Raw genomic sequence first — 26,377 nt, 5'->3', positions numbered from 1 at the left:
GCATATTTAACATTTTAAGTCAGTGGAAAAAGTCAGTAAAATAATACAAGAAATATACGATAAACATTAATCCATATCAAAAATGTAATAAAATATTGAGCTTTCCATTATTGTTGTACAAATTACTGTATTTTTAGTCAAATAAAGCGAGGGTTTCCTATATTAAAGCAGAGGCCGCGCCTTGCATTACTCAGCTGGCTCTTTCTTAGTCTCATTGAGTTTTTAATTTGGCTTGGCTTTGGTGTAATAATGCCAAGCGGCGTACTGTACGGCTATTTCCCGTTAGCTTCTAGTTCGGCTCTTACTGGCTGGGATAGAGAATTTTTTAAATTACTGAACAGCCCCGCCGCATATTAACGTCAAGACAGATGAGATAATCAGAGAACTCTGGCTATTATTTGCTTTAACTCGATCATTTCCGTGGCTTTGAGGATGTAAATGAAGTTATTTCTTTAAAGAGACATAATTTTAAAATGAGGTTATATATATGCCGTCGAATCGTCACAAACAGTCCAGCGTCGAAAATATGATTTTATTTCTATAATTCATCTACATATTCCGCATGGCACGGAAATCAGATTTTAAATAACAGCAATCAAGAAGATGAAGGGTCTTGTCATCTCCTGTTTCGGCGCTTATTTTGAGATCATTTACCTACCATTTTGTCATCACCGATCCGGAGGCACTTGACGGGTACTTGTCTGATTTCAATCGCTTCTCGGGTAAACATCTGTATACTGTAATTCGTGAGAATGATGAATGATACCCTGCTGGACAGAATTACCTTGTTAGCGGGTGACGGCAATACGGAGATGGCCCTAGTGACACGGGAAGTCTTTCCAGCTCTCAGCTGTTAATCTTGAGACGTTTGGAGTGGAGTTCATTTCTTTAGAGCCAGCATTATAACAGAATAGCCCCGCTCTCCAAATCTGAAGACTCCGTTGCAAAACTGCCAAGGAGCCGGAGTACAAACGCCTCTTAATGCTGCTGTCTGTGAGCTATAAGTCTGTAGATTATTGTAATTCTTTTGAACTTTGCTCTGCTCCCGGAGAATGGATGAAAGCTAAAGCCGAGAGCAAAGGCACCATGTGGTACTAGGGGAGCTTATTCGGGAAACAGATAAGCGCGCCGCCTAAGCCTCTCTAGAAATTGCCATAATATTGACAAGCATTACAGCAGAATTATCTTGGTCGTAAATTATGAAGGGAAAAAACGTTAATAGAAGTTTGCAATTCTGAGTAGTTTTAGAGAATTGTGCTTTATTGTTGCTGGGAATGAGTGACGTTATGTCTGACGTTTTCTTTGACCACGATTTTAGGGATTTCGTTTTCCCTTTTAAATACACAGGTCCATTATCTCGTATTATAGGTTAACTGTAAATTACCAAAATTACATTTTTCCCAACTGGTGACGAAACAAATTGTAATGTAAATTACGGATTAATGTCTTATTTATTCATTCCTTATTTTTCGTTTGAGGATCATGCTGCCACAGTAAGGTATTGGGCTCGGATCACGTCTGCAAGGCGTGCAGGAATGGCAGTGTCCCACACACTTGGATTTCCTGTTTCACCTATCGGGGACGGTAAGACCGAAACCTTAGATCGCGTTCCTCCTCTCTTTTCTGCCGGGAGTCAGCAGACAGAACTGCGTCCCCAGCCGGTGTCGCTCTAGCCTTTGACGCTTTCGGGAAAACGTCACAACAGCGGGTCTTCAACGGGGTTGACAGGCTGGGCTCAGATATGAAGGGAAAGGTCCGCGTTATCGATCGCTACACCCACCCGGTCAGCCCCTCCCTCCGCGCCCATATCGGGTTTAACGTGGCCCGTGTGACTGGGCTATATTCCCCAGGATATTGCGCTGTTTCCAAACTATTTCAGTCGCGGTATACGAGGTCAAAGGCCTAGGACGTGCTTTTCGGAATAAAAGATGGGGACCAAACGTTTCCAAGCGACTGCCTAGAGAGAGAAATGAATAACGTATATTATATTCATAAAAGGGGAGCGGATTTCATGCAGGGAAGCTCGTAATCCCGCAAACATGCCCGGAATAAAATCGTGCTTATTGTCGTGTCTGAGTGCAGCAGCATCCTGTTTTGTGTAGTCTATACTGTGCCTACAACTCTCTCCTTTCATCCTCCTTTTTTTTAAATTTCACCTAGCCCATGTGTCTTCTCGTTTTACATTACATAGTCTAGGTATCAAATTGTTTTAAAAAAATCCTGCTAGCAAGGTTCTAACTGCTGCTTCTGGACAAAAAGGATAATAAAGACCCTGCAGTGGGGCATGAATCCATAATTAAATAAAAGGTGATTCAGTGATACGATGCAGTCTGATGATCTTCACTGGAGGCAGGATGAGTGGGTCTGTCTGATGGAGGGCACACCCAGAGCCGGGACACTTGTTGGTACTGCTGGGATTTAGTCTATTTCTTTTCATACTTTTCGCTTCTTCTATCATGTAATAAAAGCGGATCATGGAGTTTATGGGGGTCTTCTGACAAACTTCTACGTGAAGACTGCAGCATTGCATCTCCGGCGCTCTTACTCCCTTCCCAGAATTTAATTAAGGAAGCAGCATCATCTCACATGATCATGGCAACACGCAATGCAATGCTAATGTAGCCCCGCCCCTATACCGTGACCGGCAGCATCTTCATTTAACAGTAGGCACTTGATTCTAAATCCTTAAATGAACAAGTCGTGGGTATGAGTGGCAGCTACAGAGCGCCTCTGTTAATCCCCATTAGAATTCCCAGAAGCCCCAGCATAACAGCTAACATCTACTAGCCAATAAATTGTGCTGTGGATTGTTACAGCTGTCATGATGTCAGATCTGTTGTAATATATACATGTGGATATCGGTTTGAGAGCGCGGACAGACCGTAACAACAAATTTCACTATGTATACGTACATATAAAGGTAGATATGCGAAGCGTATTTTGTACAGCAAACTTGACTCATTGCTGGAGCCCCAGGCATGCCTTTCCCGGTTCGCTCTATTGCTGGTACGTTACCAAAAGCACATCCTCGACTTCCCGGAGAGCCTGGACTCCCCGTTCCGTCACAGGGGGCACCGAGAGGTGACGGGGCAGCGGCACGGGTCACAGCCTCTCTCTGCAGCCTGTTTCTGAGCAGACAGGGGCCACTGACAGACGCCAACGAGTCTGGAGCAGCTAAGTATCTAAGTGACAGTGCATCTGGCGAGTTCGGGGTCTCAGGTCTACCCATCATGCACCTGGGCGAGGGGAGGGGGGTGCGGGAGGAGGTCAGGCGTGACCTGCGTGATTAAAGCCTGGTCTTTAGTGAAGGAGCGGGACACAGAGAGCCAAAAACACCTAGATGCATTTTATCCCCCCCCTGCCCGCGACGCAGCTGCAAGTTGTCCTTTCAGATTCCCCGCGAGTATCAACACAGAAGCTTTATAACGAGGACAGGGACTGCCACTGTTTGAGGGAGTCGAGCATCGGGAAACAAAAAAAGAAAGAAAAATGCATCCTTGTAGTTCATAACTAAACGTGACAGTCTCGAGGAAAAAAAAAGATCGGTTATAACTTCCCGTTTAATCCCCAATCTGTTTGGATGCGTGTTTGCTTATAAAATATTCATAGCGTTTTATTGTGCGTTTATTTAGCACCCTTAGAATTGTCCCAAACAGGCATTTATACAACGCGGAAAGGCAAATGTTTTATTGCACGTTTCTGAGAATACCTACATACCTGAGCAACACTTTTTATTATGTGTATTATTAGTTTACGTAGATCCCCCGCACCCCACCCGATACACTCAGAGCGGCGTGCTTTGCTTTCTGTGCGGTTTGGAATGGGTAGGAAACGACGCACGCACGTCCGCTCAGTTAGCGCAGATGCAGTCTGACTGCGCGTTGTCCTACCGAATACCTGCGGGGGTCTCTGGCTGTTCGGGGAACGCATCCCTAATGTAAACCAGACTTTAAATGCAGTCTCTGTCATATCTGGAGAAGCAGGGACAAATTACCCCCACCCCACCACAGATGAATAGGTCTGGTTTGATATAATCCGAGAAAAATCGTGGCCCCCTGTTTCCCCCACAGATTAGTAGGTCTGGTTTGATCTTCGCAGTTTTCCTACTTTCTAGGAGGATAAACAAGCGCAGGATCGGCTCGGTGTTGCCGACGATCAGATGGCCTGTTACTTTATTTTGCTGTGCCTCGGTAACACGGCGCTGGCGACCCAGCTGTCCCTAGGCCACATCTCCGTGGGGCTGCTTCGGATTAGACGCGATAATGTTTTTTTAGTATGTATTTTACCAGCTCTGCGGTGGTGTACCATGGTAATCTCGGTCACCACACAATGTAAAGCATTTCCTTACCACCTCAGAGCTTCCTGTTATTTACGTGTGAGCTTGTAATGAACTTTCCTTGAATTGACTGTCCAAGACGTCCATCAGCTAGCCTACATAAAAAATATTAGCCTGCCAAAAACTGCTGTTGTCTGGCCAAGTTTAAAAATATATTTCTGATTTGTAATGCTGATTAAATTGGAATCTCTTCCAGGGTGTTCCCCCCTCTCGTGTCCTGTGTTTTCTGGGACAGGCTCCAAGCTCACCATGACCTGTCCCCGTTAATCGGTTTTGTGGATGGATGGATGGATGGATTGATTGAGTTTTTTTCCAGAAATTTTGGACATTGTTTTTCGCACATTTGCTCCGTGTTTTAAACAGCGCTCGGGTTGCACGAGTCACCTGCCTGGACTCAATAAACAACGTCGGCCTACTCGTACTAATTAAGAGACAGTGTTTCTCGTTACATTTTTGGTCCATTATTAAGGTTTTCTTTGCCCTCTGCCTAGACTAAATAACGCGTGGGTCTTGGGCATTCTTCGCATTCTTTTGCGTAACCGGGGAAAAGATTACGAGCTACGATTTACCGTGGGTGATGTTTCCCGACTCACATAATGAAACTAATTAAGCTGTACATAAAACATTCAGCGAGTACTTTTATATCCCCTATCAGTCCCTAATGGTAATTGGATTTAGATTTAAAAGAAGGCTTTTTGCTTGCTCTCAGCAAACTGCTTTGTTATGTATTATTATGCCGTCAACTAAATAACACCGTAGTTTATACTGTGCCTTTAACTCGGCACAGTTGCAGGCTTAACGTTTTAACACTTTCTCTTTTAGGAGGATGATTGCACGGATTTGTTTCAGGATTTTTTTAAAAAAAACTGATGACTCTTAGCCTAAGCCGATTATTATATTGAGAATCCACTGTATGTATATACTGTATATATGACAGACGTCGTGTGTGCCATGGCAGTGCTACAAAGGGCCGTTAAATTTAATATAAAAACAAGATGATCAATAAGATACTCACTGTTGATTTCATATGGAAGCCGGTTTCTCAAGGCCTCAGAAGGTACAAGCAAATTGAAGTCAAGTATCCCGATTTCAGCCGTCTGATTACGTGTTACACAGCGGCATACCCATTAAACACGGCATCGTTAGACCGCACCTCTAATTACAAGCGGCTCCGCTGCCCGCGTTCACGTTTCCATAAAATAAATAAATAAACCAAGCGCCATCAGCTTGGCAATCCCTCCCCACGACTCTGCCAAGGCCGGCTTCTGTCTGGGAGCTGCAGAGTCTGCTGGGAAGTAGCGAGCGTCAGCACTCCCTGTCCACAAACAACCATCCTGCTTGCAGCCCATCTCCAAAGCCTTAGTCAACTGAGGCAGCACTGATCTCGGAGTCAGCTTGGCTGGGCCAAAACAACCCCCAAAAATAGTGGAAATAGAGGCTCTTTTTCTCCTCAGTAATACTATACAGGTTTTATTATTCAGTCTTGGCCAGCTAATTCATGGCTAAATGTGCAGAATGGACGTCTCTGTCTGCCAAACACACGAAGCCTGTAGCCTAAATGATACCACACACCGTTAATGGTTCTGATGGTCTTACACTGTCCCGAGCTAAAGATGAATAATTGATCTCCAGAACACCATTGACATTCCATTCAGACAGAGTCGATATGGAGCAATGAGGTCACCCCCCACCCCTTTGCCGTGTGTGAAGTGCAAGCCGTACCAGACGCTAAAGCGGACGAAGGAACGCCTTCTGGGCAGAACTGAGGAGGGCAAAGAGCCCCGAATCAGCTCCTAAATGCTCAGCAGGGTCGGATTACTGTACACGCTCCATCCTGAGGCTGAGGAAGGGGAGGCCTGCAAAGTTTCTGGCTCCAGATGACATATTTTATTAATTTTTCTTGACCTGGAACAGAGCCCATCTGTTGCTGTGGGCAGAGAGTCATTTAGTGTGTTATTGCAATGCAGCCACATTCTGTCATGCGAATGCAAGGCAGATTCCCATACAGGAGTTTACTATTCTCAGTGTGTGTGTAGGGTTAGGGTATACCCTGGGTATACCCTGTGCCTGTGTATACCCTGTGCCTGTGTATACCCTGACAAAATGTCATCCCCCATCCAATTTTACATTTAATTTTATGCTTTCAAAGGCCTCTGTGAAGTGCTGGGGCCCCCGGAATATGGCAGGATATCGATGACCCTCCCACGCCTATATATGTATATATACGCACACACACACACACACACACACACGCACACACACACACATACATGCGCACACACACAATTTCAGATGTCAGAATTTTATATGTGCAGATCTATGTATTTTTACTGGTACAATCTATATATCCATTTCATTGCCTGAGTACATTATGAATAACATGCATCACAGACTGTAAATTTGAAGTGTATTTATGATGTATCTGCATGTCTCTGCTGTTTATGTGAATGGCATATATGAAATCTCAGCCTGCATAATTACATAAATATGTCTCACAGCTCACAACATCGCCTACTGCTTAGTCACCATAGTCATTCTGTTTATTCGCCCCCCCCCCCCCCCCCCACTACCGGGGGCTAGAGGATATTGCGGCTTGTTCCCATACGTCAAAGCAATCAGGTGTGAGTTCCTGGCATGGTGGGGGTGGAGGGGGGGTGGGGTGCCGCTGGGGTCTGGGTGCTGCATCACAACCCTGTCAGGGAGTTTGAATGTCACCCCCCTCCCACCATGCACCCCCCCCCCCCACACTCCTTTGCATGTCTGTAGGTTTTTTAGTGTAGACCGCTGTGCTCATTTGGAGCACTGTGGAGGGGTTGGCGTAGGGAAGGATGGGGACGTGGGGTTGGGGAGGGATGGGCAGAACGACAGGTGCACCGTCGTCAAGGAGGTGGGATGACATGAAATCCACTGTTCTGTGTCCTCTCTGGGCTCATCGATCTCTATCTGGCCATCAGTGGTGAACCACAAAAATAAATAAACACGTAAACAAAGAGACAAATAAATAAAATAAGTTCCACCTGCTGGATTAATGAAAAATTGTGACGAAATGGACTGAAGAAAGATAAAGGGGGGAAGGAAAGGGAGGGAGAATCATTTGACAATAAACCGAAGAGCAGAAACGGAAGTGTGGGTAGTCAGAACAGGGTGAAACAGACAAGGATGGCAGGAAATCGATTCCCCGGGGAAATGTGACATGGGATAACAGAGAGATGTGGATCTGAGCAGCCTCTCGTTGTGTCCTTGCAACATGGGATAACAGAGAGATGTGGATCTGAGCAGCCTCTCGGTGTGTCCTTGCAACATGGGATAACAGAGAGATGTGGGCCTGAGCAGCCTCTCGGTGTGTCCTTGTAACATGGGATAACAGAGAGCTGTGGATCTGAGCAGCCTCTCGGTGTGTCCTTGCAACATGGGATAACAGAGAGATGTGGGCCTGAGCAGCCTCTCGGTGTGTCCTTGTAACATGGGATAACAGAGAGATGTGGATCTGAGCAGCCTCTCGGTGTGTCCTTGTAACATGGGATAACAGAGAGATGTGGATCTGAGCAGCCTCTCGGTGTGTCCTTGTAACATGTGATGACAGAGATGTGGATCTGAGCAGCCTCTCTTGTGTATCCTTGGTTTGTAATAGCCTCTAGTTTGCATTGTTTCATGAATGGCTTCCTTTAATGAGTCTGTTTTTTTATGAGCAGTTTCACTAAAATTGTTCCATCCGTCCATACTGTTTATCCACCATGGACATTCTGCATAAAAATGACAGCAAAACAGAGTCAAATATCTGATGCTGGTACAGAGACTGTTTTCTTGAAGCATCACACAGCAAGCAGGTAAAATGACTAGACAGAGCACTCTGTAAGGTTAATATCCCCAGAGTGTCTGCAGACGCAAACATTTCAGCCACAGAGCAATCAGACACAGACCTCGGCGCCCCGTCTGTGTGAGGGCCTCCCTCCGGCGACGTGCTGCTCGATTTCGGAGATCCCCTCATCCCTGGGCTCACAAGATGGCCGACCTTTAGGCGTGACTATCGGGTGAATCGGCGGTCAACGTTTTTTAAATCAGCCGAGCATCGTTTTGGGTATGCGGCAGGATGGCAGTGTCTCCAATGATGCGCGTGGGCTGCGGATGGCCCCCTCCCGCCCCCCACCCTGTCCAGTTTTTCACTGGATTAAAAGGTGTTCTGCTTAATTGGATGTTGGGCTGGCTGGCACGCTGCCCATGTGGCCTTTGCCCACAAAGACAGGTTCAGGTTCAGTGCAGGCCTGTAGGGGGCTAAATGGAATTTGAGGAGTGACTCATTATCATTAAAAAATGTCCCAAGTCTGGTTTTATCCTACATAGATCTGTGTATTTACATGTCTAGACATCACTGCTTGGGTAAATACTCGACTCTGATTGGCTTCTTCACTCCCTATGACTGGTTATCTCTTTATACTTAAATGTATATATTTGGAATTTCAGTGATTAACTCTTCGTAACTGCATTCTTTTCTGATCCTCAGATCTTCATATGCTGCAGAAGGAATTCATCTAAGTGATTTTAAAGGGTATTGTGCCGGTGGTGACATTCTTAAGATCACATTCTCTCCAAACTCTGAAATGCTTGATACCGTTATTGCGATAGGCTATAAGTTATCGTGATATCAGACGAAAATGTTATTGTATTTATACATATGCACACTTAGGAAGGGAACTGTGCAATTTAAAACAATATAAAGAGGTTTTTAAATAAACCCTGGATAAAAGCTTCGTGAAAGATTTGCTCGCATTAAACACGACAGACTCTGCTGTGCTAATTTGTCTCCAAAGCGCCTTCGGAGAACCGGGCGCCCTACCGGCAAATCAAAGGGTTTTTTTTTTTTCTGGCGCTTAAAGTTTTTAAGATTTACTGTCGTTTAATTACGTAAATCTCACCGGGTCGTCCAAGTCGGGCCACTTCACTTATCTTTTATTTTTGTGGAGTGGAGTCGAGCTGATTAAAAAGTTCCTTGTCACCGATTAAGATGTTTAAGAACGGTTCGTGGGCAACGCCGTGAGTGCCCTCTGATTACACTAGGATTACCAAATGCAAGGTTTAAGGTCTCTGGTGGAAAAATATCCTCAATCTATTAGCCGTTTTTGTGCAACATACATGTTTGGCTATAAATCCGGTTTACTTTTTACGGGCTATAAACGACGAAGTGTTCCGCTTAACGGTGCCCATTAAATCATCTTTATGAGCCCTACCGTACGCTATTTTTCCTACTCGGATTAAATTTATACAGAGAGAGAAACGAAGCGTTTCTTCGACTGCGAAATAGGTTTTTTTCCTGCCTCATGGGAAGAAAAGAGATGCAACAATGCCATGAGTCTCAGCCCTGTGTCAAAATGCCCTTGAGCGACGCGCATGGAGATTGAAGGTTTGCTTTTTTTATTATTATTTTTCATTCTTCTTTTTCTCCGAGATAAGCGCGTAAGGCGAGTCTGTGCCCTCGCTCGGAGAGGCTCGGAGAGTGGGGGTGGGACGGGGGCGGCTTTCTTCGCCCTGATCTGCCTGTCACTTACATGCCAGACTCCGGCTTCAATCCCCTGCTGAACCGGCGCAGTGGACCCCTGTCAGGGATGCAGTGGTACGCTGGCCGGGGTACACTTCGCATTTTCGGAAAATGGGGGCGTCGATTTTCACTTGCAATGGTTGATTATGAGTCTAAAATTTGTAATTATTTTCCTGTTGCTTCGCTCGAATCTTATTTATCTGTTTGTTTGGGCATATTTTAACTTATTTATTGCTGTTACTTTTGGAAGTTGGATTAAAAAAAACATCTTGGAATTTGCAGCTCGAGATGCCTCGGTGCGCCAACAAACAACAATAAAATACAACTCAAATTGCGGAGGCCTTGATTGATTTCCGATGGCGCGTCTGTCAGTCAGTGGCCCCCCGAGATAATTAAAAGGTGCTAAATCTGCCCCAACTGGACAGACATGCGTATGATAAATAATGGAGTCAGTTAATTGATAATTTAAAAAGTTTTCTCTTTCCGTCCCCCCCTTAATTAAGGTTCAGATGTAAACCAGGTAGCTGGCCAGATTCCCAGGTGTGTCATTTAATTTGTATTACGGTCAATACAGATTTTCACCAAAAACTTATTACTAATATTACTGGTAAATTTAGCATGGTCTTTTACGGGATAAAAGTGGATTCCTTAACAACCCATGGAAAATTTAATTTAAGTAAAAAAAAAAAAATCTGATTTAACAGGAACATTAAATGCAGAATTTGCATTCTGCCGACACAGTGCGTGAACCGTTTGATAGAAATGTAATTTGAATTTGCTAAAATGCAGACCTGTTTGTTCAGCTCATTCACCTCAAATGTTAATGTTGGGGGGGCAGCACTGATCAGCATGAAGTATGGCAGTGCTTCTTAGTCTTCTGGTGATGGTAACGTGACACTTTGTGTTGTGGGTTCAGGTCCCACCCATGGCTTTGCGTTTTCCTGGTACTTCCTCCCATCGTGAAAAACATGCCAGTTTTAGACAGTTGGGATTGTGTGTGAGTCAGGGGTGTGGCTACGGGTGAACAGGGGGCATCCTGGTTATGGGGCGTGGTCATATGCGGATATGGGGCGTGGTCATAAGTTACTATGGGGCGTGGCTATATGTGGGTGGACAGGGATGTGGGCAGTACCAAACGATCACATGCCCTCCCAATAAAGATAGAACAAATTTAACCAATCATTGGTGATTTAATAGAATCCCCATATGAGCTAAGGGACCCCTAATAAGAGAGAAAATATGATACCACTCCCACCCAAAAAAATCTCTTGCTCCTTGTATTTTACATGGCATTGCAAGAATCTCCTTTGTAGACGTAGCTCTCACTGTGCATAATGTTGGATGCAACTTGTTGCACTTTCACAGCATGGGTTGACTGCCCATCAGAGAACCCCCCCTTTTGATTCAATTCAAATACCATTGCCCACCCACGATACCCAAACTCCCATGGTAAGGCATCCTGGTTATGCTACCGGTGTGAGTGTGTGCTTTGCGATGGACTGGCATCCCTTATTCCTGGTATGGGAGGTGATAGATAAGCATTACCTCCTCATAACTAGTAGCCTCATTGACCTAGTATTACAAAAGCCTGCTGGGGAGGTGGCCCACCCACAGTGGGTTGAGTTTCAGCTCCATTCAAGGTGACTGAGGTCCGTCTGTTTGGCAGACAGTCAAAAGCTCTATGATTATATTCCGTCCAGGTGAGGGAGAGGGCGTCTAGATGGTTTGCCCGTATCAAATTACCGAAAAAGTTATCATCTGAATTTCACTCACCTCTGCAAAACCCTCATGCCAGACCACCCAGCCTCCACAGCTCTGACAAATCTGCATCCAGGCAGGAAGAGACACCCGTCACTGGCCCCGGCGTAATGCGGAATCTGCGGTGATGCCATTTTCGGGGGTGTCCTGGAAACAGGCGATAACCCAGCTTTTTATGCCTCTTCTTAAAGCGCATTTTGACTTCACAGTACCGTCACCCGGGGGACAGATTTCCCCCGTCGCATTTCAGACCCACCGCGAATGGCCGTGCATGCAATGCGATAACTGTCTGCCCGCAGTACTCCGCTGCCTTTCTGTGTGCTGGATCGCCACCTTTGTCGTGGGTTATCTCTCTTTCCCCCCCAGCATGCCATGCGTGTCGTCATTGGGTCAGCTGCGGATTGTCCGTGAGATTTCACGGCCATCGACGATTGTCATCTGTAAACGCCGAGGCAGTGACAAAAGTGTCTGTACAATGACAGACACTCGAGGTGACTTCGTTATGATGAGAAAACTAAATAGGATCCCAGACAGAAAATAAGCAAGCTATGCTTGGAAAAGCAGCGATTTATATATGATCATTCAATATTTATGCAGTCATTTTATTAAAGCAGAGGACAGGTAATAGATGAGGAAATGTCAGAGAATCCAACTGGAAGGATACAATAACAGGTAGGGCAATAACCTGTATAAGTACTTTTTTTTTTCATCATGCTTGAACACAAACTGAAGCCCCCTCCCCCCCCTCCCCCGTTGCTGTTTTTGAGTTTCACAGAAAATAATGAGTCTGATTTGATGACCTGAAATACCAAGTGCCTACCTCTGATTATCATTAAATGCTCTGGATCATCAAGGTGCCATAGAAACAGGCACGCTCCCCCCATTTCTGTTTCTCCAAACTTACCCTCAGCGGGGTTTGCAGGGAGGGGGGTGGTCTGAGGAGACACCGTCTTTGCTGATGAGTATGTTAAGGCTTCTGATCCATATGTATGTAAAATTATGTTTGCTAGGTGTTCAGGTGTAATATAATAAACACCTGACAAACAGGAGCTGTTTTATCCCGCCGTGAGGTTATAAAAAATAATTAGCAGATCTGATAACGCTGACAACCGTGCACTTCATTTTTTACTGGAATGATTCTTTGGGGTTTTATATAATTCTATATGAAAACGGAGGAATTTCGTCCCTTTGATCCATGGACATGCACTAAGAAGTGTCCTGCTCCCGTAATCAATAACGGACAAAGTACAGGAAAGGACAGAGTGTATTTGGTGTCCGGCGTAATTCTACAGCCATTTTAGTATAATGTGCGCACCAGTGGTCCTATTATGTTGTGTCTAATGTGTTGTAACTGGAATCGCGCTGCGGCCTTTGCCGTTAGCCGCATCTCCAGCCATCCCAGCAGGGCTCTCGGATGCCTTCTAAGAGCCGTATAATATCGTTAATAAGTTTTATGTTTACGTGACTGAGGATCCCCGTATCCCTGGCCGGTTCTCAAAGGCTCCGACTGTCCAACAAATCACGCGGCCCTCTCCATGGCGATGGCAGCGGGGGTCTCTCACGACCCCACCCCCCCGCCGTAACTCTCCAGGTCAGCGTGGCGGCGGGCACTGCAGTAAAACACTTTCATACATAAGTGTCATTAAAGGACTATTGAATTTCTGCTGAGCCTCCCGCGCTCTGCTGTATTTCTCCGGCTCACCTTTAAGCCATCTCTATTTCAGGCACATCAAGCCGGCGATATGGTTCAATATTGCCACGGTAACTAAGGTCGGGGGGGGAGGGGGGCAGCAGGCAGAAGCATCGTCCCTGGAATCCCGCTCCGTGCCCCTTCACCAATTTGCAAAGAAACCGACTGTGGACTTTAGCTGGACTATGCTTGGGCATCTTGCTGCTGGGAGCTCAAATCCCTGTGGCTTGACTGACAGCTGGGGGGGGGTACGGGGCAGTGGGGGTCAAAGGGCATTATCTGACATAGGAGGGTAGGGATCGGGGGAGGTAAATCCTCTTGTGGTGGTGTTGAATGAGCAAGGACCAGTGACTGAAACTGGCAATAGCCTCAGTCTTCTCCAATACTTCCACTTGGGAGAGGTTTTGGTAGACGGGGGCCTTGCTGGAGCAAGAATTATGGGATTAACCCTGACCTCACGGTGGAGGAGACTGTCCTTTTCACCGCATTTCCCTGCACCCCCATGAGCACCTGCCATCCAAACAGGCGATGACTTATCGCATTCCAGCATCGGTAGGGATAAAGACCCAGAAAAATGGCGACAGACGCTCGAGGACGTTGGTGGATGTTGGCGAGCGGACAAATGGAAAAACTACACCAGCCTTCCGTCGTACCCTGAAAAATAAGACGTTAAATAAAGCTCATTAATCAAATAGTGAAACTGTGTCACTCTCAGGAGTGATTCCTTCTCTGACAGCCCGCAACGTGATTTATAGACAAATCGTAACATTTTTCTCCAGCGAGATCTATACTGAATAGATTACATCTGTTCTGACCTCGGTACTTGCATGATAAAAGTAAAACAAATACACCCAAACTCAAAAGTGTTACTGTGCAAGACAAATTTAAACTGATTTTATTGGAAAATAAAACCAAATGCTGTAGTTTAGTGGCAGTAACATGAACTTTAGATCAGAAGGCGGAAAGACAAGTGACGTGAAAGGAGGCGTTTGATCTGCCCCTCCCATACATCAGCCCAAATTTCAACAGGAAATATATCTTTGCCCCTCGAATCCCCCCTCCACCCCCCGCCCCCCCCCCCCCCCCCCGTCGCATCCTCCCTTGGCAATCACATAATCATTTTTAGATTTTCACTGGGTTTAGTTCACTGGGCGTGAGGAGTGTCACACTGACCTTATGGTCTGCTTGGACAAAGCTATCCTTCCCTTTCTCTTCCAACCCCACATCCTAGCCAACAGAGGGGACGCCCTGGATGGGATGCCAGTCCATCGCAGGGCACTCGCACTCATTATTGGCAATTTAAAGACACCAATTAGCCTAACCGCATGTCTTTGGACTGGAAACCAAAATACCTGGAGGAAGCCCAAATGACACAGGGAGAACATGCAAGCTCCACGCATGGATTCAGTCCTGGGGCTGTGAGGCTACAGTGTTACCCATTGAGCCCCCACGCCGTCTGGATCAGGGCTGTATAACCGTCGCTCATATTTTCTTACTTGCTCTAAAGAGGTGTTTGTAATTTTGTGCATTTGCAAGTTGGTATTATAACCAACTACAAAAGGGCCCCATTAAAAAGCATCATTATCAGCACAAACACAGACAGTGTGGCCAAAGGCTACCAACAGTCGTGGCGGCTTCAGAAGCCAATAATTGGCGGAAGTGTGTTTATCCGATTTACCGTTTATTTAATATTTGTTGTAGTTACCATTTGCGGTCTACAGGAGGCCCTACACCTCGGGGTCACATATGCAGATGTGTTGTTTAAGTGATGTTAGGCAGCATCGCAGTTCAGGTTCCCATTAGGGACACATATCGTAGGATGTGGGATAAGTAATGTGAAGTTATATGACCTTCTTTGTCAGGCTAGGATAGAGTCAGCTGCAAAGATTTGCAGTATTGTATGAGGAATATTCCGGTTTCTTTGTCTTTAACCAAAGACACACAATATTGGATTAACCTTTGTTGAAGGAGACGACTTCATTATAGATCGCCTCGGGTGGCGTGTTTAAGCTTCTGGGTGTGTCCGTTCCCCTCGTCTTTGTCCGTCAGATTAATCGAGCAAAGTCCCACAACCCCAGACGGGCCAGAGCTGAGACGATACCAGACGGTCTGTCCCCCCGGCAGGTTAACGAGCAGCATCGAAAAGCAGCATCGGAAAAGCAGGAATTGGCCCTTTGTTTCCGCTTTCAGAGGCCAGAGCCTTTCCCAGCGGGGGTCTGCAGACGGTATTGATCTTCATAAGGCCGCATTTCTGTTAAATAAGCCGTACAGGAGACGATAATGAAAGACACTGCCCCTCCGCGTCGCATTGTCTCCGCAAAGGTCCCCTCTGCATTAGAAATAGCTTGTGCCTGGCCGGACGAATCGATAAGGAAGGCCATCTTTGACTGATTAAAAACTTTGCCTGGTCAGGTGACCCTGTATAACCAATCTGTTAAACGTCTATTGAGACTTTTTCCCCGTTTTTGACTCCGGAAAGCTGGGCCAGACCCGACTTTGTAAAATTATCCCGCAATTATCTCTCCAGAGGGAGGGTCATCGGTTGGGTAATGACTTCCCCTCCTTCCTTTTGTTCAGTCCTGACAGGTAAAATGGAGCCTGGAACCCACTTTGGCTTTCCTTTTCCCCTCTGAGAGCGAGCGAGACGGAGGTGTTTTTCTTTTCATTAAGTGCAGCCGCCACAAATTCCCCCCCCGTCTCATTTTGTCTATTGGAGTACCGCGGACGCTCTGGTATCTAGCAGTGACATCGAGCGAAAGCTGGACTTAAGTGAAAATTTACTCTTGCAGACGAGCCCTTCTGTTCCTCTGGAAACACACACACACACACACACACACACACGAGTCTGAACAGACGACAGGGGATTGGGAAGCAGGAAGAGTAATGTGCCTCAACAGACATCAGGAGGCTAAAGGGTTGACATTGCTGGGTTTCATTTTCACCTCGCCATTACCTCCCCCTGCCCCCACCTTCTCCTACCCCCCGATTCGAGGGCCTCGAGGAGACGTTGACATCTCCTACCTAATCGGCCCGCCGGACCTCCCCGTCCTAATGAAACGGCACCAGTGCCTTGTGGGAAAAATACCATAAAAGAGGGCGGGTCTTGCGGCTAATAAGACAGGAGGCGCCGCGATAGACCTCGGGAGGCTGTTATACGATGGGATTTAACGATTGGCGGCAAGCTGTACTTGTGTCTTGGGGGGGGGGGGGGGTGGGTTTACAGGCAGGGAATTAAATGGAGCACACAGGACAATACAGCTGTAGCCTCTCCCGCACCCCGCCCCCCCATGAGGAAAAGAAAAAAGCTGAATCTTTCCCATGTCTGTCGCCTCCCAGGATTCACGGCGTGACTCAGAGCTGAGGCTGCGTCGGGTTATTTTTGCCGGAGTAATGTTGACGAAGGCATGCAGGCGCGTTTTCGTTCGCAGAGTTGGGCGCCGAGATGCGGCGGCCGAGAAGGTAAGATGAGAGATCTGGACGGTATCTGCCGGCTTCCGGAGTAACACCCACCGTGACGGTCCTCCTCGTCCATCACGGCCCATCGTCGACAGTTAGATCGCTTCATCTCCCCCCATTAATGTGAAGGAAGGTCCCTAGTTCCATGTTTTTTCATTTATTTCCATGTGGAGATTAACAGGCTGACAGACAGGCTGCAGTTCTTCCACAGGTCTAGCTCTACGCTAGCTAAACAGTCCTCCACAGGAACGTGTCTATAAAAAATGCATGTTGCCTGCGACATTTTATAACACTCCCCCGTCTCATCGGGATTCCTTTGCCGTCACCAACATGGCCAACACAATGCCAGCCAGCAATGACAATGACATTTCCAGTTTCCGCGCCTCTATCACAAAACAATTCCGTGCAGCAAATCTGTTCTCTGTGTCCAGCCTAAATTAAACGTATAGCTCTTGAGTTTAATAGCCGATTACTCATTAAGTGCGCCTCTTTTTTTTTTTTTTGTCTTGCAGGAAAACCCTTACATGTGCAATAATGAATGCGACGCCAGCACCACAGAGCTGGCCCACCCGCCTAGCCTGATGTTCGACTTTGAGGGCCGAAACCCCACAACCTTCTGGCAGTCGACGTCTTGGAAGAAATACCCAAAACCGCTTCAAGCGAACATCACCCTGTCGTGGAACAAGACCATCGAGCTGACGGATGACATCGTCCTCACCTTCGAGTCGGGTCGCCCCGAGCAGATGGTGCTGGAGAAGTCCCTGGACTACGGGAGAACGTGGCAACCATACCAGTTCTATGCCACGGACTGCCTGGACGCATTCACCATGGAGCCCAAAACGGTGCACGAGCTCACTCAGCAGACGATGCTCAACATCATCTGCACAGAGGACTACTCTAGGGGCTACGTGTGGAAGTACGACAAGACCGTGCGCTTCGAGATCAAGGACCGCTTTGCCCTGTTCGCTGGGCCACGACTACACAACATGGCCTCTCTCTACGGCCAGCTGGACACCACCAAGAATCTGAGGGACTTCTTTACCATCACAGACCTCAGAATAAAACTACTCAGGCCGGCCACTGGAACCACCATGGTGGATGAGAACAACTTGTCCAGATACTTTTATGCAATATCTGACATCAAAGTACAAGGAAGGTAAGTCGTAATGTGAAGATCTGTCATAACAGTCCTTTCCATGTTACAAAATCATCAAACAGTCACAGATTTATTTTTATTTATATAATGCCTTTTCCAACATGGTTGTTCCGAAGCCCATATCAATGAATCAAACATCAGTGTCACCTACTGACTTACAATTTAGGGTGACAATATTGAGCAAAAACAAAAGCCAGAGGATAAGATTGTAGAAGAAACAAGAGTCCATAATTTGATATGTAAGAATCAAAAGGCAATCATTTGAAACAGGAGATGAAACAAAACTCCATATTTTGACATAAGAGAATGAACCTTAAGAACAGTGTTTCTCGACTGTCCAGACAGTCCACATTTTTGCTCCCTCCATTTGTGTTCTCGACTGGCTGGGAGCTGGGAGGATGCAAAAATGTGTTGGGGGTCCCCAAAGACCGGTTTGAGAAACACTACTCTAGGGGGACTGAGGTCATCTAGCTGCCCAAGCCCCCCAGGCAACGCTAACAATGAACAGGCGTGAAAGTTGCGTGTCAGTGTTTGTGTGGCACTCTCTCTCACACGCGTCATGCCGTCTGTGGGTCATCACGCCATCTGTAGATCAGCCCTCTCTTCGGCCATCTGCAGGCTAGTCTTCAGTCTTCTACTGCGGCCTGCCATGACATGAACTCAGCTGGTGTACACCCCAGGTACAGGGCATCTGGACTTGTGGAGAGGAGAATGACCCAGCAGGTCAGCATGGATGCAGATACGTGGACAACAGGACAGTTCGACCAGCTGCCCTGTTTATGCTAGGCTAGGCTAAAGTGGTAGGTCGTCAGTCTGGATGGAGGAGCATCCCTCACATATTGAGGAAGCCCATTACATTGGCTAAGAGCCTTGTGACTGAAGGACCTACCATCAAAGGTCTTATATATCTGCTATTTAAAAAGAACAATATTAGCCACTATTGTAATAAAAGCAAACATGACAATAATGCTCCTATGTTTCGTGCATTTATGCTGTTTTGGGTTTATTGTGCAATATCAGTAATTCTTTAACATAAGCTTTTTATTAACGTAAGCGTATTATTAAGCTTATTCTCACAGTGCACAAATATTTCTCTCTGTACCAGCGGTTAAACTGATGTGAATACATGCAGTTTTCCTGTGCCGTTGTACTCGATTGAATACAATCTGAAATCGATTTCTCTGTGGGTGAGAAAGAAAGAGAGAGCTAGAGAAAAGGGGAGATTGTGCTTTTGTGTCCCTCATGTAAATCGTTTAGGAAAGTATACAGTAGCTGGCTGATTTGTGTAATTCATAGCCGTGTGTGTGTTTGCGAGTGTCCGTCTTAAAGTTGCGAGTGAAACTGTAGTATTTAAGCGATTTTAATCAATCTGAACTTTTTTCATAATGAGCTTGAAATCCCGTGGTTTGAGTTTCACCCCGTTTTAAGCTTTTAGTTAGCTGCAAGATGCACGCTAATGAATCAGAGAAGCGCTCCGTCGGCGCTGCGCTCCCCTTGATTAAGACACTTCTCAGCCGTCTCACTTAATTTGGAGACAGAGTCGTTCTGCAGCTGGTTAGGTAATGGGAGATATAAAAGGCAGGAGCAAATTCACCAGGGCACGACACTCGTGTCTAATTAGAGCCTGATGTGTGACTGTCTAAGGCGATGAGGGGGCGGGGGGGCGGCGAGAATATCATCCTTTATGGAGCGGCTGCCGTGCCCCGGTAATATCCTGAGGGGTTTAAAGAAAAAGAAAATCTGAGTCAGTAGGATTCCGTTGCATGGCTTAAACTGCTTAATAAAATGGTGTTAGTGTGACTGAGATCCACTGTGCACGCTCGTACGCATCATAAACGCGTTGTTTCACGGTGCAATGAAATCGGCGCTGGGAGACGCGTACACGAGCGCGGCGTAGTTGGCGGCGACGCGCACGGGCGAGCGCGCTCCCCCGCCCGATTAAAATGCAGTAGGGTGAGATGGTGGATTTACAGCAATTAGAGCCGTCCTTAATCAGAGTGAGACCGATCTTAGTGATTAGAAGCGTTTGCAGATTTCACTACAGCGGACGCTGGGGATAGATTATTAAACGGGGATAAACTGGGAGATTATCCGTTATGACATTTTTTTACACGTCAGATTAAAGGGATTCTTTAAAACCATTTGTTTATTTAAATCTGACCAGTAGTTTTATGCATTATGTAATAGGATGGTTGAATGCTGGGTATTTGTAAGGCTTTTTGGAGGATTTTTCAAATTCTTTATGGGCGTACTTTGATTGAATGTACCTGAAGATGATTCTGGGTGTCTACAGACGTACAACGCTTTCAAAGACATTTTCCCTGTAGTCCCATTCTTGTGCTTGTTAATTCTACCATAGAGCTGCTGTTTTCCAAATGAAACCTGTAATGTTACAATGCTTTGTGAACAAAAAAAATCGGGGTGTAATTTTATTACTTCTGTTGCTCAGTGAGGAATGGAAAATTGAGCTGAGCAGAGCTGATTCCTCGGGCGTGCTGAGGACTGCAACATGTTAGTGTCACTGGGCTGTCTGAAAAGTGTTTCTGAAGATGAATTGGAGCAGGGCTGCCAAGGTTTAGGGGGTCCTGTCGCTTTAAGCTCGACAGCGGAACGTCCGTCCATTTTCCAAAGCGCTCATGCGGTGTCGAGGTGAGCCTGCAGCCTTGCAGGGGGAATGGAGGGCACTGGGCTTGGACACTCCAGACGGGACGCCGGCACTTTGCAGGGCTCACATTTGCACAACAAGGGCAAGCAATGAGGACAGTCTTTGGACTCTGGGAGAAAAATGGGACACTGTGAGGCATCTGACGAAGACAGGGGACATGAACCAAGAAGCCTCTGACAACCGCAGGGGGGTTGGGAAGGGTCGTTGTAGCAGAGGCCCCTGGGTTGCAGCCTGGGTAAGCCTGTGCATTTAGGCCTCCCCTGGACTTGAACCCACAACCGCGAGGTGTGAGATCACCGCTGATCGCAGAAAAGTCGTGGTAAAGAAATGCCATGCTGACGTTAAGCAGGAACTTAACCCTCGCGTCGGTCAAATAAAGATCATGAACCGTTACATGCTCGCGTCAAAAACTAACGATTCATTGAAGATAACCGTATTCTATTCCTATCCTAAATCCTGAATGTTTTTTTTATTGTAGACAGTTGTTCTCAGTTGGCTTACCTTTACTCGTTTATCTGAGGCAACTTAGAGTAGATTTATCAATTTAGCTTTTATCCAAAGCAACACAAACAAGAAAGTAGGATCAGCTATTCCCCGGTGCAGTTGGGCTTAAGGGCCTTGATCAGAGATATTTCACTTTTGGGCTCTCGCTGACCTCAGGGTTTCGATCTCAGGCACGGAGCCCTAACCTGCTGAGTCACACAGGCACTGCGGAGGCTGTGATGGTGGAGTTGCAGCAATTAGAGGGGCTATTAACCAGAGTGAGACTGGGTCCAGGGACAGATTACAGCTTATGTGCTCCCTGGGTTTTGAACCCATGACTTTTGCGTTGTTAGCACCGTGCTTTCTTTGTTGAGCTACAGGGCCCATGTTCTTCCCTGGTCGTTAATTCGTGACCCAAAAAACATGTTGACTGGGGACAAGACAAAGGAAAAAGTTGGCAATTGGGGTGGGGGGGGGGGGAGGATGAAGGCAGAAATAACATTCTGCAACCCCCTGAAAAGGGCCCCACAACATGAGACCCCCTCATTGAGAAAAACCAGTATAAGAGGTACTATACCAGTTTGAATTTCCAGTTAGCCTTTTCAGCAGCCAAAGAGCTAATCTGCCAACGACTTCCAATGATAGCCGGGTTCTGCTATTGCTAGCAGAGTTACCATGACAGAGTCTCTGTGGCTGTTCCGGAACATGCCGATGCATAGACCTGCAGCCATGTGAAGATTCACGTACCCTGAAAATACCTAATTTGGCACAACGCTGAACTAGCGCTTTCCCACACGGGGGATATCTGCCGTAATCTGACAGACTTCTGCATCCGTTCTGGTGCGTAGTCGATCCCACGGTTTCCTTAAACCGGGCTTGCCTGCAAGTGCCGCTGCGATGTTTCAGGTGACAAAGTAGGTCACAGAAAAGGAGAACGAATACAGACATAGAAAAAGCAAACAAACAAACCATTCACAGACCTAAAAAGGCAGTGAAATCTCTCATTCTTTCTTTGTGTCGATCGTCGCTATATTCTGACCAGATGCACCACGTCACGGAAAATGCTGGAATGGATTAAATGCTGAGGTTTGGTCTGAAAACGGGGGGGAATGATAGGCAGAAATCATGCTGTCCAGCCTCTGTGGTGTCAGCACATCATGTCTGTCACGGAAAAGTCAGGAATCCACACATTTTTCCCTAATTACTAGCGGACGACCTGCACGGAGATTGCTGGTTACTTCTCTTTTGTCGCATAAGAAGATCAATGGCATGTAATTAAGGAAGAAAGGAGATGAGCTCCTTCGACAAGCCCCCCAGCCCCCCGCCCACCCAGAATGTCTGACTGCTGGGTTGGCCCCCGCCAGCTCCTTAGAAACTTCCGAAAATTACACACAGAAGGCTTCCTGTTGAACTTGCTCATTCCAGGAGACAATCAGTTAACACTGGTCAAATAAGACTGGTTAGTTATCTGTAATGGAACAGAGCAGGTAGAACATGAGATTGGATTACCAGACGTGGTTTCTGAGCTCAGCGCTTGCGGATGGCGCCGTTCACGAGAAGCTCAGCAAAGGCCCCACATCTCGATGGGGGGGTGACTGCTTCAGCCAAGACACTGGGTCACGTCCACACCGCATCCCGGGAGCTATATCACACGCTGGCCAGGATGACTTGGCTGGCCGCTCCACCAGCGCCTCCTAGGGACGGGTCTGGTGTACTGCTCCTCAAACCAATGGCCAAAGTCCAGGGACCGCTCACCTCCCCCATCACTGGCAGCCATTTTGTTCAGATGAGCCTTAATGACTGAACTGGAAACAAAATAAGCAAGAAAATGTGAAAAAGGAAAACACTAATAGGTCCAGGTGGCTGTTATCCTCTTTAGATTGAAGCAGCCTCTTAGTCACTGCTAGAACCTTTTTTTCTGCTTTCCTTTCATCCATTCACTTCTTATTCTATTTATATAAGGGTCATAGTGACTAATACATACAGTAAAAGTTTAAATGAACATAAGAACTTGAAAGATGGTTTGTTTCCATTTGTATGTCCAGTTTTTCACAGTCTGGAATGTAAAATGGCAGAATCTCTAACATTCCCTTCCAAAATAACATATTGTATCTGTATCCTTGATCCTTTCAATGCGAGTGTTGATCTTGACCAGCGTATGGCTAATTCGGCTAACTTAAACACATACATATTTAAAGCAAGCAGCATATTTTGAAGGCGAGGCGTAAAACGTTTTGTTCCTTTAATGGCAGTGAACCCAATCAGGTGAATTGACGGCGCCTGAATTGCAGGTTGCACTGCGGCCAGTCAGCAATCGCCTTGCTGATACCTCAGATCGCCGTTTAGCAAACGCCGCTGTATAAGAAATTGGAAAAATAAGGAATTTCCGCTGGCTCCTGTACGGCCTTTCCGGAATCCAATTCCATTTTCCAGCCGGAAGTTTGCCGCGAGAAATGAAATGAAATAAACATTTAGGATCTTCGGACTGAAGGGGGGCCAGTAGCTCGCTTGTGTGGCAGAAATGATTATGGCCCCACCTGATTCCGTCTCAGCCTGGGGCTGTATTAAGATGTGCAGTGCATTATGGGGGATCCTGCAATTCCCGTGTCATGTCCCTCGCCGTATCTCCAAGATGCCACACCAGCAGCCACACCTCACCCCATCTGCCGTGCGGCACTTTTTGTTAAGTTACCTCGAAATGCTGTGTCAATATTGTTACGGAGAAAAAAATGCAAGGATAAACATAAAGAATAGGATTATGGGTACATGCCAGTATTATGTCATTACCATCTGATATACAACCAAATGTACACATGTGACATACATGCCATTTATCTGGCCATCTTCATGCTTCTTCTGGTGAGGCTGCAGTTAAAATTTTTGTATATTTTACTCATACATTTTTACGGAAACCCAGCTGTGGACTGATATCCCATCCCGGTTGCCCCCTGTCCTGTGCTTCCTGTGATAGGCTGCATGTCCACCCTGGAAAAAGTGGCCAGAAAACAGATGGATCAGGTGCATTGTTATGCAAGATCATGGCATCTATAATTTTCTTCTCCTGAAGAAACAGTTCAGTTTCCATTCTAGACTAAATGAAAAAAGAAAAAAAAAAAACTGTGACTCTCAGCTCGTATTTGTGTTTTCGTAAGGCTCTGTTTGACCCCTGCTCAGCGACGGTTACGCATTATCACCAAGACACTGAAGCCTCCTCGCCAGCAGGGGAAACGGCACCTTACAATTAAAGCTCATCTCGGAGCCTCGGCGCTGGCATTAGGAGCACAATCGACTCTGACATCCAATTCATCATCCCGCGCTCTCATTATCCATGGACGGCACTTCCCGTCGTCACCTCCGCGGGACAATTTAACGCGCGAAAACACACGGCCCAGCCATTGGGGGCGGGCTGAGGCGCCGAAGCTCAAGGTTGAGGAAGGCTGAGCTTTATTCCGTGCAACATTCCCGCCGGAATTCCGAGTCTCCTGCCAGAGCACATCCGGAACGGGTGTCTGTTCTGCGTCAGAGGTCATGCTGGCGGAGTGTAGTGATGGTGCGAGGCTTCGCATGCCATGCTCTCGGAGACCTACTGTGGTGTGGGGGGGGTTATTGCCCCATTTTTCATCCCTATTTACAGCCCTGTTGGGTGAAGCTACATCCCCACTCTGTTGAACCTAAAGGCCTTCAATTCAATCATAATCACCAACCCCTCCCATCCCAAAGAACTCCATCATCCTACCCTATCTGTTTTCACGAGTTCTCCTGCATGGGCTCACCAATCACGGCCAGGGGGCGGGATCTCTCAGCAGCCGTCTATTAAGGTGTGAATGACAAACAGATGATGAACGAGCCTGGCGCCATATCCGCCGAGCAGGTCTGTTAACCCCACCGATGGCTCGCTTGGCTCTGTGAGCCCCACCCCCCACCCCCCCGCCTACATCGATCCCAAAATCCCACGAGCGGGAGGATGTCATGAGGAATCAATTTCAACGGGAACAGCTGTACGGGGAGTGTTACCCGCCGAGATGGAAGATGGCATCGGAATTTTCAATCTTTGATGCCATTTGTCCCGAAGGCAAGATTTAATATGAAAACAGCTCAACAAGTGTCAAAACGAGAAAACAGGTTTATTTGCCCACGGTCGAAAAAGTTTTTAACTGTTTATCAGAAAGGGGTAGGGAGCTGAATTAAGCGCTTGTGCCTCTGGACTCCAAAGTTTCCACGTTGACATGCAGCTGGATGCCTGGATAAGGAGGATCACCTCTGTTTTGGCTCTCCCGCTCCCCCGTTTACCCCCAAAAATAGTCACCCAAAGAAACATTAGGCCATACGTCCACCCCCACCAGGGGCGTGGTTATAGATCGTTATAGAAGTTGACAGCCTTTACCGTCACCACCTGCCTGTGAAGATCTTGGGTCCAGCCATCATATTTTCTCTGTGACACTGCCCCCTCCCCTCGCTAAAACCTGCCTCACGAACATATCTGCCCAACATGGACTTAACAAATTCCCACCCTGTTGATTGGCAGCTGTAGAGTATGACCGGCCGAGCCCAGATAGTGTGAAGGTGGAACCTGCAGGCTCCACGGCAACATTATTGAAATGTGGCAACAAAAGGGGGCGGGGCCACTCCCGGCTGGTCCAGCAGATGCTCATCACAGGTGGATGTGCTCGCTGCCAATCGCATCCCTCCTCCGTCGTTTAATTAGCCCTCATCAGCGGCTCGGATCTGTAAATAATAAATGAGGGAGTGGAGATACACACATATAAACTATCCCAGAGGCGAAATAATAATCAGGAATATAAATGTATCCTGTAGCTCCAAAAATAAACTGTTTTTTCCTACCCTCCAAAAAATGCATGAATATATGAATGCGACAGCAGGCATGATCTGCCCTGACTTATTTGTGAGGTTTAACACGGCTGCAATGAAGTCACAGTGTACACAAAGATGCACCATCCCTGTGTTAATGAAAACCAATCCTTGCCAAGCCAAGTTGCACATGCACCATAAATCCAACCTTTTTCCTCATTTAGTCCCCTGTCCATACATTTCCGTAACCTTTTATACGATGGTTGCAGTGAAAAGTGTGTTTTTTTTTTTCTTTCCTTTTCGGATAACAATGTCAGTGACAGTACTGGGTTTTAAGCATCAATCTCATGTCACAGGCTGAGCTCTGACCTTTCCGGCTTAGTGGAGATCAGATTAGATGATAATCTCTTATGCTGCTCAGAGAATACACAGCCGCCAGCCTGTGGCTATTTATGCAATGACACTAGTAATTCTCAGTCACGTTACCGTGA

The 26,377-nt window shown here is 46.7% G+C and overlaps 1 protein-coding gene across 5 annotated transcripts in view; it reads left to right on the top strand.

Annotated features, from left to right (window-relative positions):
* Positions 1 to 26,377, top strand: part of ntng1b (netrin g1b) — a 76,643-nt gene that overhangs the window by 19,023 nt on the left and 31,243 nt on the right. For 3 of the 5 annotated variants that reach the window (XM_023822321.2, XM_072704317.1, XM_023822320.2), the window contains exon 3: positions 17,286 to 17,929. In XM_023822321.2, the coding sequence (XP_023678089.1) occupies positions 17,286 to 17,929 (644 nt within the window). Of the gene's footprint in view, positions 1 to 9,652; positions 9,735 to 16,696; positions 16,777 to 17,285; positions 17,930 to 26,377 lie in introns of those variants that run through there. The other 2 variants (XM_023822324.2, XM_023822323.2) reach the window with 2 other exon arrangements.

This window comes from Paramormyrops kingsleyae, chromosome 21, assembly GCF_048594095.1.
Source record: "Paramormyrops kingsleyae isolate MSU_618 chromosome 21, PKINGS_0.4, whole genome shotgun sequence".
NCBI lineage: Eukaryota > Metazoa > Chordata > Actinopteri > Osteoglossiformes > Mormyridae > Paramormyrops > Paramormyrops kingsleyae.
This window is presented reverse-complemented; position numbering and strand designations above follow the sequence as displayed.